This window comes from Artemia sp. Qi Xiang Cuo, chromosome 4 (assembly GCF_049724085.1).
Source record: "Artemia sp. Qi Xiang Cuo chromosome 4, ASM4972408v1, whole genome shotgun sequence".
In the NCBI taxonomy this organism is placed as follows: domain Eukaryota; kingdom Metazoa; phylum Arthropoda; class Branchiopoda; order Anostraca; family Artemiidae; genus Artemia; species Artemia sp. Qi Xiang Cuo.
This window is the reverse complement of record NC_142797.1, coordinates 70,425,548-70,438,029: the sequence shown is the minus strand read 5'-3', so window position 1 is coordinate 70,438,029 and position 12,482 is coordinate 70,425,548. Positions and strand designations below refer to the sequence as shown.

The window sequence follows — 12,482 nt, the reverse complement described above, 5'->3', positions numbered from 1 at the left end:
CTTATTAACTTTTTGAATGCTTTTGCATTTTGTGACAGTCGATTTTCAATAAAAAATTCCCCAAACAACCCTCCTTCTATAATCAGATATCTTTAATTTAGGATGTTACTGTCGATGCTGAGAATCTTTTTGAAGGCTGTTGCATATTTTTAGAGGGTAGTAAAACATCCTTCTATCCTCAAAAAATGTGGTGGTAGGATGTTCTTAGAGGATACTGAGAATATTTTTGAAGGTAGTAGGATACTTTTAGAGGTTAGTAAAACATCCTACTACCCTAAAAAAATGTGGTGGTTGGATGTTCTTTGAGGATACTGAAAATCTTTTTGAAGGTAGTAGGATACTTTTAGAGGTTAGTAAAACATCCTACTACCCTCAAAAAATGTGGTGGTTGGATGTTCTTAGAAGATACTGAGAATCTTTTTGAAGGTTGTAGGATACTTTTAGAGGTTAGTAAAACATCCTACCCCTACAAACATCCTCATCCTCAAAAATGTGGTGGTTGGATGTTCTTTGAAGATACTGAGAATCTTTTTGAAGGTTGTAGGATATCTTTAGAGGTTAGTAAAACATCCTACTACCCTCAAAAATGTGGTGGTTGGATGTTCTTAGAGGATACTGAGAATCTTTTTGAAGGTTGTAGGATACTTTAGAGGTTAGTAAAACATCCTACTCACACCTCAAAAAATGCGGTGGTAGGATTTGCTTAGGGAATACTGAGAATCTTTTTGAAGGTAGTAGGATATTTTTAGAGGGTAGTAAAGCATCTTTCTATCCTCAAAAAATGTGGTGGTAGGATGTTAGATTAGGATACTGAAAGTATTTTGTAACGTAGTAGGATACTTTTAGAAGTTAGTAAAACATCCTTCTATCTTCAAAAAATGTGGTGGTTGGATGTTATTAGAAAATACTTTTATTTTAAGTTATGACTTTAGTATATTTTAGAGGATAGTATATTATCCTACTACTCCATACAAGCCTCCTTCTAAAATCAAAAAATGTGGTAGCTGTATATTCTTAGAAGATACTGAGAATAATTGTGAAGGTTGTTGCATATTTTAGAGGCTAGTAAAACATCCAACTACCCTCAAAAAATGTGGTGGTTGGATTTTCTTAGAAGATAATGAGGATCTTTTTGAAGGTTGTAGGATACTTTAGAGGTTAGTAAAACATCCTACTACCCTCAAAAAATGTGGTGGTTGGATGTTTTTAGGAGATACAGAGAATCTTTTTGAAGGTTGTAGGATACTTTTAGAGTAGTAAAACATCCAGCTCCACAAACATACTTCTATCCTCAAAAAATGTGGTGGTTGGATGTTCTTAGAAGATACTGAGAATCTTTTTGATGGTTGTAGGATATTTTTAGAAGTTAGTAAAACATCCTACTGCCCCCTACAAACATCCTATCCTCAAAAAATGTGGTGGTTGGATGTTCTTAGAAGATACTGAGAATCTTTTTGAAGGTTGTAGCATACTTTTAGAGGCTAGTAAAACATCCTACTACCCTCAAAAAATGTGGTGGTTGGATGTTCTTAGAAGATACTGAGAATATTTTTGAAGGTATTAGCATATTTTTAGAAGGTAGTAAAACATCCTTATATCCTCAAAATTCATTGTGTTTTGTGGTTCTTAGACTATACATATTATCTTTGTGAGGACTTTTGTACACTTCGAGAGGCTATTAATACATTCCAATTCCCCAAACATCTCAACTTCTATCCTAAAAAAATGTTATTGGGTGTTGTTCGACGAAGATACTTATAAACTTGTAAAGTGCTGTAGCATATTTTTAGAAGTTAGTAAAACATCCTACTACCCCTAAACATCCTTCTATCCCAAAAATGTGGTGGTTGGATGTTCTTAGAAGATACTGAGAGTCTTTTGGAAGGTTGTAGCATACTTTAGAGGCTAGTAAAACATTTACTCCCATCCAATCATCCTTCGATCCTAAAAAATCGTGGTGGTATGATGTTATTATAAGATACTTAGAATCTTTGCGAATACTTATGCATATTTTTAGTAGGGAGTTAAACAACATAATTACCCATACAATCCTCCTATACTAAAAAAACGTGGTGTTAGGAGGTGCGGAGCCTGAGAATCTATTTGAAGGTTGTAGCGTATTTTTAGAGGATAATAAATCATCCTACTACCCCCTACAAGCGTCACTACTACCCTCTTAAATAGGGTAGTACTAAGATTACAAGTGAACTCAAATGTTACTTGCTTATGTCGAGAAAATAAATCCAACAGCAGGGACTTCTAACATAAAAAGATAATGCTAAATGGTTGTTGCAACCAAAAATGCATTTTAGGTCTGCTGGCGTCAATCAATTGGCTAATTGCCCATAATGAAGTTAAATTCGTTAACGATTAACATGGGATTCAGAAATACACGGTGATTCAGAAATTTGCATTTTAGGCCGAGTGTTTTCAGTTTCCTTGGAGGGTCTCTGTTGGAACGTTGGCTTGAAGTTAAAGCATCCCAGTTTAAATTAATTGCACTAAACTTACTGAAGTAGTGTTTTTTCAGAAATCCTGCTTCTCAGTGTAGATATAAAATGGATGATGTTTTCGTGTACGTACTTAAATTATTTAAAGCTGGGGACTTTTGGATATTTCAAACCATGGGAAGAAATAGTTGAGCTTATTAAAAAAAAATTAAATCACTGGGGAGGAAAAGGGGAAAATTTAAGATAATTTAGAGCTTTTTAGTTCAATTTTTTACTTGTTGTTTCAAACCATGGGAGAGAAAAACTTAAAACTTTAAGATAAAATAGAACTTTTTAGTTTGGCTTTTCTATTGATAAGTTAGTTTTTTAATTTTGCATCAAATCATCAAGAAATAACGTGAGAATTTTGAGTTAAGAGAGAGCTAGCTGTTTTTTCTGAATACGGTACATATGCTTGTCGTAAGGTTTGTTACATGCAACATATTAGATAAACCAGCCACCTTAAATGAACCAAAATAGGTGCATCTATGCGCAAAAAGTAAAGAAAAATGAAAAATAAAAATAGAATTTGAGTTAATATGTACGTTCCCTGAACAACCTTTTTATACGTTATTTTAACAGAATGTCAAATGGGAAAGTGCTGCACTGTCATTCACATGAACATCTTTTTTTTCAAAATTAAGGCTCTAAAGTGTAGCTAGCCGAAGTTTGCACGTCCTGTTCATGACCCGCCGATGTATTGCCATGCGCCACCTGTGGGGCATGTGCCCCACGTTTGGAATCACGGGTCTAGAGAGAGGAGAGGGAGGATATGTACTAAGGAGGAAATAAATTTTTCTGGTTTGTTGGGTGTATCTAAGGGCTAGAGATGGAAATTACTGTTTCGGGTCTTCTCACATTTACTTTTTTATCCTTTTTTACCACTGTTTTGACTTAGTAGAAAACAAATCCTTGATTTTATATTTGTGTTATGAAGAAGCACATTTACGTATTTCTTTTTCTATGTGTTTGCGCAGCGAGTTATCTTAGGATGTTTTACCTTGCTTAAGTATATTAATTATTAAAGCATGTTTATATTTCATTATTTATTTTTTATCAGGGAAAAAGTCAATATGCATATCGATAAGACGATGCTGTGGAACTCTTTCTTCTTCATAGTTAATTATAAGCTTAAAAATACTAAAAATATGAAACTGTAAACTTTGCTGATTTGGGGGGGGGGGTACTTTCATTTAGCTTTGGTAGTTAATGTGCTGCGTATGTGTCGAGAAACTAAAGGTACGAATTTTTTATGGGGGGGGGGCACAGCTTTTGAAACACTAAATTTGGGATGTCCCTTCCTAATCCCCACCTTCACTTCGTGGTCGCAGAGACTTCGGAGGGCGCTCATTGCATCAGAAATTGAGAGTTCTAGTCCTTCTTTTTTAAATCGAAAGTGATTGGAGACCAACCAGCTGCGAGGGGGGAGGGGGGCGGTTGTATGTATCAGAGAGTAAACCACGGATTTCGTCTATTGATATTAAAACTACATTTTTAGAGTTTTGGTTACTATTGAGCTGCATTGCGGTTTACTTACAGTTCTCTACCACGAACTATTTGAAAAACCAGTTTTGAACTACCTAAAAAGCAAATAATTATAAACGATAATATCACACGATAAATAACAAAAATTTCGTAACAACAACAGCGAAAAAGTAATGGAAACATACTCAACTTGTTGGCAACATACACTAACTGACAAATTTCTTTGATGCAAGGTTCAAGAAGTCAACCCAGATGTCAAGGTGTGATAAAAGTTGCATATAGTTGCTTTTCACGGAAATCAATGTGAATTTTGTCATGAGAAACTAATCTAGAGCATTCTCTTGAGGGAAAACCCTTACCAGTAGTGGGGCCTTACTAATTTCAGCAACAGCCCTCCCAGGATGCCGAATTTATGCGGGAATTAATAAGAAAATAAAGATAGAACCACGTAAAAAAAGGCAGAATGTTCATCCTTGATTGTTCATCCAGAGTCATGTTCACTTGAATGAGGTTAGAATTGCAACACACAACCCGTTTTTATGATAATCTCTTATCAGAGATTTTGTGAAAGATATGCTAATAAGACAAAAAAAATCCCTTCAATGTACAATATTTTAATCCTAATTTTTCTAGAAAAAGTTTAAAGAATACATCCTCGAACAAGAATTGGGACTATAGATCCATATCTGACAGTTTTCTACTTTCGTAACACTCCACTTCTCTACTTTTACATGCCCATTTCGTTTTTGTGTCTTTATCTTTAAGGTGATGTTATATTCTGTTTAACTTGTTTTTTCTCATGCGCAACAGGTCTTTTTTTTAATTTTCTTCTTTTCTTAGATGAAAGTATGCAACAAAGAGGAGTAGATGAACCAGTTAAAAAGAAGAAGAAAAAGAAGAAATCTGCTGAAAATGAAGAATGATTTGGTTAGATGTATCTTCAGTCGCTCGTTTTGAATACAAAACGTTTGTTTTGAATTAATCATTCGTGTTTTTTAGACAAATTACGAGTTTTGGACAGATGACGATACCACAGAAGGATTCAGACGATTTTCAGATGCCTTCAAAATAATTTAAACTTCTTTTTCAATTCACTGTATTACTATCAAGTAAAAACTACACCATAGACCCCCTCCCCTCCGTTAATCTATGTCTGTTGGTGTTCAGAACTGACACTGGTGAATTAGACAATATAGTATCACTGTAAACTGCCTTATGGGACTGGTTTTTCTCTCCCTTCCAAACCCCGAGATCTTCACTATTTCTGTTGAAAAATAATTGTTCACCTATTTGTTAAAATGTAGCCCCCTCTCTTCCCCGCCTGCGGGAGAGTATATTCGTCTGGAGTGAGGATCATCCCTTTTTCCTCTTTTTTTTCTAGAAATGTCAGACAGTTCTCGATTTAAGAGTAGTAAATTTTTAGGTCTAGACTTCAGTTTTTTTTTATTCAAATTAACTAAACCAATTAGACAGAGATTCTAGGTTCACGAGCCGTGAGTTTTTTACCTTAAACGACAGTTCACGGAATCAAGCTTTAAGAGAGTTTGTTGAGAAAAGAAAACAATCATTAAAAAGTCAATTGATGCTTGAAAATAACTTATTTGGAGTCAGTTGTTGAAAAGACTTATAGAACTTCCTGGAGACTCTTGAACCCCTATGTTTGAAGGTCTCATGGCCAGGGGAAAGGGTAAGGTTAAAGTCAGGTCTTCATTGTGGCTTTAGCAGGCGAATTACGTCGAGGGAAAACAGCTATCGTTCACCCGATTTGACTTTTCCTTAAAAAAAAAAAGAAAAAAAGTTCCAATTGCACCTGATTTGCCTTTTCAACCTTCAAAATCACGAACGAAGACGGGAGTTGCCAGAAAAGTCGACTTCGTCTGCCAAAGCCACAATGAAGATATGGCTTAACTCTCAAGAATGGAAATTGGCGCTGGTTTCGAAAAAAACACTAGCATTCTGGCGTGTGGGGCTTCTTAGCATTTTTTAGCACAAAAAAAAGGCAAAATTAGTTAATTAATGAGTGTCTGATCACAGTTTCTAAAAAAAGAAAAAAAAACAATTATGAGGTTTGATAAATGAGAAACACCAAATGCTAGATGGCGACGAAGTTTTTCTTTTCGGCACTAGCGCCAGTATCCACTCTTATAAGCTTCTCAAACTCTTTGGTAGAGACTATATTAGCCCAGTTCTAACTTGGCTGTTATAACAAACCTGATTGTTTCGTTTGTAGCCAAAACTAAACATGAAGCCTACATATTCCCCAATTGGAAAAAAAAAACAATATGAATAAAATAAATGGAAAAAAAACACAGCAAACGGACTTAACGAGCAACACTCCGATTTTAACACTGCACAGACAGAAAAAAAGAAAAAACTAAATCATTTAGACAGGAAACAAACGAACCGGGGAAAAATTAGACAGTAAGTTAATAGAGTAAGCTTTTCAACGTTTAATGCATCATCTTCACTGGGTGGTTAAATAAAGCCATTGGTGCATAACCAACCATTAATGTGCGGTGCATTGGTGCATAGCCATTGGTGCAAATGTAACCATTCGTGTGTGGTGTTGGTGCACACATTATACCAACCATTAATGTGCGGTGCAGTGATGCATAGCCATTGGTGCAAATGTAACCATTAATGTGTGGTTTTGGTGCACACATTATACCAACCATTAATGTGCGGTGCATTATTGCATAGCCATTGGTGCACATGTAACCATTAATTTGTGGTTTTGGTGCACACATAATACCAACCATTAATGTGCGGTGCATTGGTGCATAGCCATTGGTGCTCATGTAACCATTAATGGGTGGTGTTGGTGCACACATTATACCAACCATTAATGTGCGGTGCATTAGTGCATAGCCATTGGTGCACATGTAACCATTGATGTGTGGTGTTGGTGCACACATTATACCAACCATTAATGTGTGGTGCATTAGTGCATAGCCATTGGTGCACATGTAACCATTAATGTGTGGTGTTGGTGCACACATTATACCAACCATTAATGTGGGGTGCATTAGTTCATAGCCATTGGTGCACATGTAACCATTATTGTGTGGTGTTGGTGCACACATTATACCAACCATTAATGTGCGGTGCATTAGTGCATAGCCATTGGTGCACATGTAACCATTAATGTGCGGTGCATTAATGCATAGCCATTGGTGCACATGTAACCATTAATGTGTGGTGTTGGTGCACACATAATACCAACCATTAATGCGCGGTGCATTGGTGCATAGCCATTGGTGCACATGTAACCATTAATGTGTGCTGTTGGTGCACACATTATACCAACCATTAATGTGCGGTGCATTAGTGCATAGCCATTGGTGCACATGTAACAATTGATGTGTGGTGTTGGTGCACACATTATACCAACCATTAATGTGTGGTGCAGTAGTGCATAGCCATTGGTGCACATGTAACCATTAATGTGTGGTGTTGGTGCACACATTATACCAACCATTAATGTGCGGTGCATTGGTGCATAGCCATTGGTGCACATGTAACCATTACTGTGTGGTGTTGGTGCACACATTATACCAACCATTAATGTGCTGTGCATTAGTGCATAGCCATTGGTGCAAATGTAACCATTAATGTGTGGTTTTGGTGCACACATTATACCAACCATTAATGCGCGGTGCATTGGTGCATAGCCATTGGTGCACATGTAACCATTATTGTGTGGTGTTGGTGCACACATTATACCAACCATTAATGTGCAGTGCATTAGTGCATAGCCATTGGTGCACATGTAACCATTAATGTGTGGTGTTGGTGCACACATTATACCAACCATTAATGCGCGGTGCATTAGTGCATAGCCATTGGTGCACATGTAACCATTAATGTGTGGTGTTGGTGCACACATTATACCAACCATTAATGTGCGGTGCATTCGTGCATAGCCATTGGTGCACATGTAACAATTGATGTGTGGTGTTGGTGCACACATTATACCAACCATTAATGCGCGGTGCATTGGTGCATAGCCATTGGTGCACATGTAACCATTAGTGGGTGCTGTTGGTGCACACATTATACCAACCATTAATGTGCGGTGCATTTGTGCATAGCCATTGGTGCACATGTAACCATTAGTATGTGGTGTTGGTGCACACATTATACCAACCATTAATGTGCGGTGCATAAATAAAAAATCAACAATTAATGTGTTATGGATTAGGGATTCGTCGGGAAATTTGCTTAAGAAACCTGGCACACCTGAAGTAATTACCTCTTAACTTCTGTCAATCTCTTTTCCTGAAGAGATGAGAATATCCACACGCATAAAATACCAGAGGGTCACAAAAAGCAGCATAAAGTCGTCTTAGCGCTCTACAGTTAGATTGACTTCTATTAGGAGTCATACGCAATACGAGTATTTTTAATGAAGTCACTGACAATTAAGGAGCAACTAGTATATTTTGTATAGGTTTAATTAACCAGCTATCGTAGCGCTAAAAAAATTAGTAAATTATGTATTCTTTATAACTACAAAGAATCATAGAAAAAGGGGTCATCGGTTAAATGCACTAACGAAATGGTGCACAAAAATTTTGCAAAACTGTTCATACAATATTTGCACGACTATAGTTTGTTCTGATGCCTTGTAAGTGCTGTTTGATGTAGACCGTTTTACTATGTCGCCTACATATTGCTCTGATGACTTCTAATTTAGTTTCTAAAACAATAGTTCGATTGAAGGATTTCTGAGGTTGTTGATTACAAATCTAAGATTAAGATTGGAATATACAGTTGTCCAAGATCAAAAGTGATTCCCGTAACACTTTTTTGCGAAGTAGCATACGAAACATTAAAAGTTAAAATATTACTTACTGCTAAGCCTTAATTACAGGGCAGCCACAAGGTCCCTAAAATTGGAGAAGGTCCCTAAAAATCCTTAAAACAACTCTCAAGTCCCTCTTTACAAGGTCAAGCCATGACAATACTTCAGCTAAGAAGTCTTTTTAGTGCGTTAGTGACCTGTAGAATCTTGAAGACTGCAGAATAATTTCAAAGCTACAGTGTCGTCCTCTTTATATTGATGGACGAATAGATTTGACGTCCTTTGCCTCTGGAGTCACTTAGCTGCCGGGCTATTTTGTATTCGTTCTTTTAGATATGTATTCATGGAAATTCGACATTTTTTCTCAGCTTGCTCTTAATTGACTAATAACGTCACTAAAGTAGCCATTTATGTCAAACTCTTGCGTACCTAACCTTTATATCATTATTGCAGTGGTAGCTGTGGCCTAGTAAAAAACAATCCTCGGGCCATAGTAACTGAAAATTAAGAAAAAGTTAATGCTAAAAATACTCAATTAAAAGAAATCCAGGGGTGGTAACTGTTATTTACTTTTAACTCAACATTAAGTTATAGTCCCGAAATTTTTCATTCATAATGCAAAAAAAAAAAAAACACGCCTGAGTACTCTCGAAAATGGCCTCAGATCGAAAAGTACACCGCTGGTATCGCCATGGACGAAAATCCTTCATTAGAGGTTTGTAGCCCGAACCGACGGCATCCTTATGTTTCCAATTTTCATCCCCAGGCACTTAGGTAGTATTATAGTGGTATGCTTATAAAGTGCCTCATGGTATATTGCTCTGGGCCTAGACTAATAAGTGTGAGGTCTTGAATTCAAGTCTCGGAATTTTTTTGCAAATGGGGTCAAAGCAAGTAGGACATGGGCAACCTATTCTCTTCAGCAGTAAAGCACTCTCCCCGTCACCAATCAAAACAGCGACTGTGAAACACGAAAGTCGTTCCAATTGACAAAAGTTATCTTGAGAACCAGAGGGAGCTGGAAAAAAAGAGTGAAGAAGAACGATGGAAGCTTGAAGAAAAAGTAAATGCTCATTGAACTTTTATACAGCAAGCAAAGAATAAAGGCTCTTGAAAATTCATTACAAGAAAAAAAATAAGCCGCTGGGTACAAAGAGTATGCTATGGAGAGGATGTTTGAAGAAGCCAAAAATCGGCTTAAAATGGGCATTGAGAGGAAATACATGATTGAAATTCAGCTCGCCCAAACCATGTTGGATGGGTCCCTATTATTGCACAACGAACAGAAAAGAAATCAGCAGCTGTTGAAAGTACTTAGATTTTGGTGTCGGGAATTTCCCTTTTTCCGCAAAACAAAATCCAATGTTTGACTCATTGAACCTGTGGAAGCCTGTAATTATGGCTTATCGAAAAATGGGTTGCAAAATACGTATATACTATAGGAAGATTTACTATATTTAAGCGCAAAACAAGCGTTTTCCTTTCAATTTTCCTTCTCAGAAATAAAAAAATTAAGCGAAGTTAGGACCGGACGCTTAAAAAATTGAAACTAAATTTAATATGTTGTCATTTTAGAGGGCCTATTCCTAGAAAAGTTTAACGAGGCTCATACAAATATTATTATTGGGTCTTCAAAGAGTAGTTGACATTCTTTCAGCATCTTTTTCTCTAAATTCTGAAATGAATGAATAAGCAAAACTGTCTATGTACGTGAAAATTCCTCCGAATCAACTTAAGTCAGACACGCCCTCGCAAAAATATAATTCTTAAAATTGTCTTTTATTTGTCACAATATTCCAGTTCTTTTCTCTTCAACTAATTCCGAAATACAGGTTTACTTCTACAGTTTCCTTCTCTCTGAAAGACGAAATCAAGTCAAATGAGAACTTAAATGTAAGAAGTACAAGTTTGACGATACGATAGATGACAAATAACTGTTAAGCAGGCCTTTTTTTGGTGGTCAGACATTTTATGCACGAAGCAGGATAAAGAATTCGAATGGAGGGGCGGGGGAGTAGGTCTTTCTCTTTTGTAAATGAAAATTTCCAAAGTTGCAGATCTTGTTACACTACCACTACCGTGTTTTGTCATATCGCTTGGGAATTGAATTGAAACTTTCAGGAGCAGTTTTGATTGGGGACGGAACAAGGCAAATAAAAATTGTGTGCTAGGGGAATAATTTTTTTTTCTAATCCTCCCTAAAGAGTCTACGATACATTTATTTCTTTATTATCCCTTTCATCCGACAGAGGTCACTGCTAGTACTTAGTATTATTGGTATATGCGTATAACTCTTTAAAAAAAAAACATCTTTGGGAAACACACTTATTTGAAAATATTATTGCATGAGCTATGGGTGTAAAGCTTACAAGCAAGCCCAGAGTGTGGGCTTAGTATCCCAGAGTGTAGAGTATTAGACTATCTATCTTGGGGTTGTGCATACCGATATTGGACGATTCCTCACGTCCAGATAGAAAAGATTCAATTTAAGGGGGTGTGGGTTTTCTCTCCTCATAAGCGATCATTTCCAAAGACATAATTTTTATGAGTCTAACCAGTTTTGTCTCAAGACTATGGGGTCGAATTGAAAATTCTAGGGACGCTTTTACTGAAGGGGGGGGGAAGCAAATTCTCTCCAATCTTCGCAAAAAAGTATCCGCTACAATTTTTTTTTTGGTTTTCTTCAGTTTTTGTTAATGCTATTTTTTTACATATTCCTAATACGACTATTCTTATTATATATTAGTTCTTTCTTAAGCGCTAAAAAAAAAAAAAAAAATAAAGAAAAAGATCTGGAACTTGAAACAATTTACCAATTGAAACAATAACCAGGACTTGAAGTTGCTTATATACATTACAGTGAACAAGTTCTACTCATGATTTCTACAACTTTAAAAGGAAACATACAAGTCAGGAAATTTTCAAACATGAAGTATTAACATGCTCTTAGTCCCGCTCCATCTAATTTCGGGATATCATGAATTAGGGATGGTTTCAAAGTTTTACCGTAGTTCAAATTTGGGCTTCTGACGTTTATCATACAAAAATTCTAATAAGACCGTCTTAAAACAAGCAATAGAATGTGTTCTAAATTTGCTTAATTATTTCTAATTTTCGCCAAAGTCTTACCAATTATGGTTGTCCGAGCTACCTGTTATCAAATGTTGGCTTCGGCCCGAATTGTGAGAAAAAATCATTCGAAGTTCTCTACCCTCTCAGTGAATAGTGAATAATCCTGTATATGTTTCATATATGATGTATTATTTGATTCCATTGAATATTCATATTATTTTTATAGTAATACGAGTATGATTTACTGTTCACGTGTATGATGGTTCTGAGCAGGGCCGGCTCAGACGTTTTTTGGGGGTAAGCGGACTATTTTTTGCCCCCCCCCCCCATCTCTGGTAGACCAAAATATAATTATATGCCCTTAAAGTAAGGTGTTAAGGGTTTTCTAGTAAAAACTATAACAATACAAATAAATAAACTTTTATTTTGTATCGTAATTTAAACTTCAATATTAAACTGGAATATGTCGATAAACAACAAGGTGATTTATTCAAAATGGAGAGTTAAAATATGATTCACAATTTATCGGTTGAACATACTACTTATAAAACAATCCAACATACAACTTCTTATGATCAAAAACAATATTTTTTAGCTTTAATGTTTGAAAACTCATTGAGCAGTCTGTCCCT

At 36.1% G+C, this 12,482-nt stretch overlaps 1 protein-coding gene across 1 annotated transcript in view; it reads left to right on the top strand.

Moving 5' to 3' along the window:
- The window catches only part of Nop56 (Nop56 ribonucleoprotein), an 82,152-nt gene extending 77,196 nt beyond the window's left edge, over positions 1 to 4,956 (top strand). Inside the window, exon 9 of the mRNA XM_089088515.1 lies at positions 4,815 to 4,956. Within this exon, the coding sequence (XP_088944641.1) occupies positions 4,815 to 4,897 (83 nt within the window). The 3' untranslated portion in view covers positions 4,898 to 4,956. The remainder of the gene's footprint in view (positions 1 to 4,814) is intronic.
- The last annotated feature ends 7,526 nt before the right edge of the window (positions 4,957 to 12,482 follow it).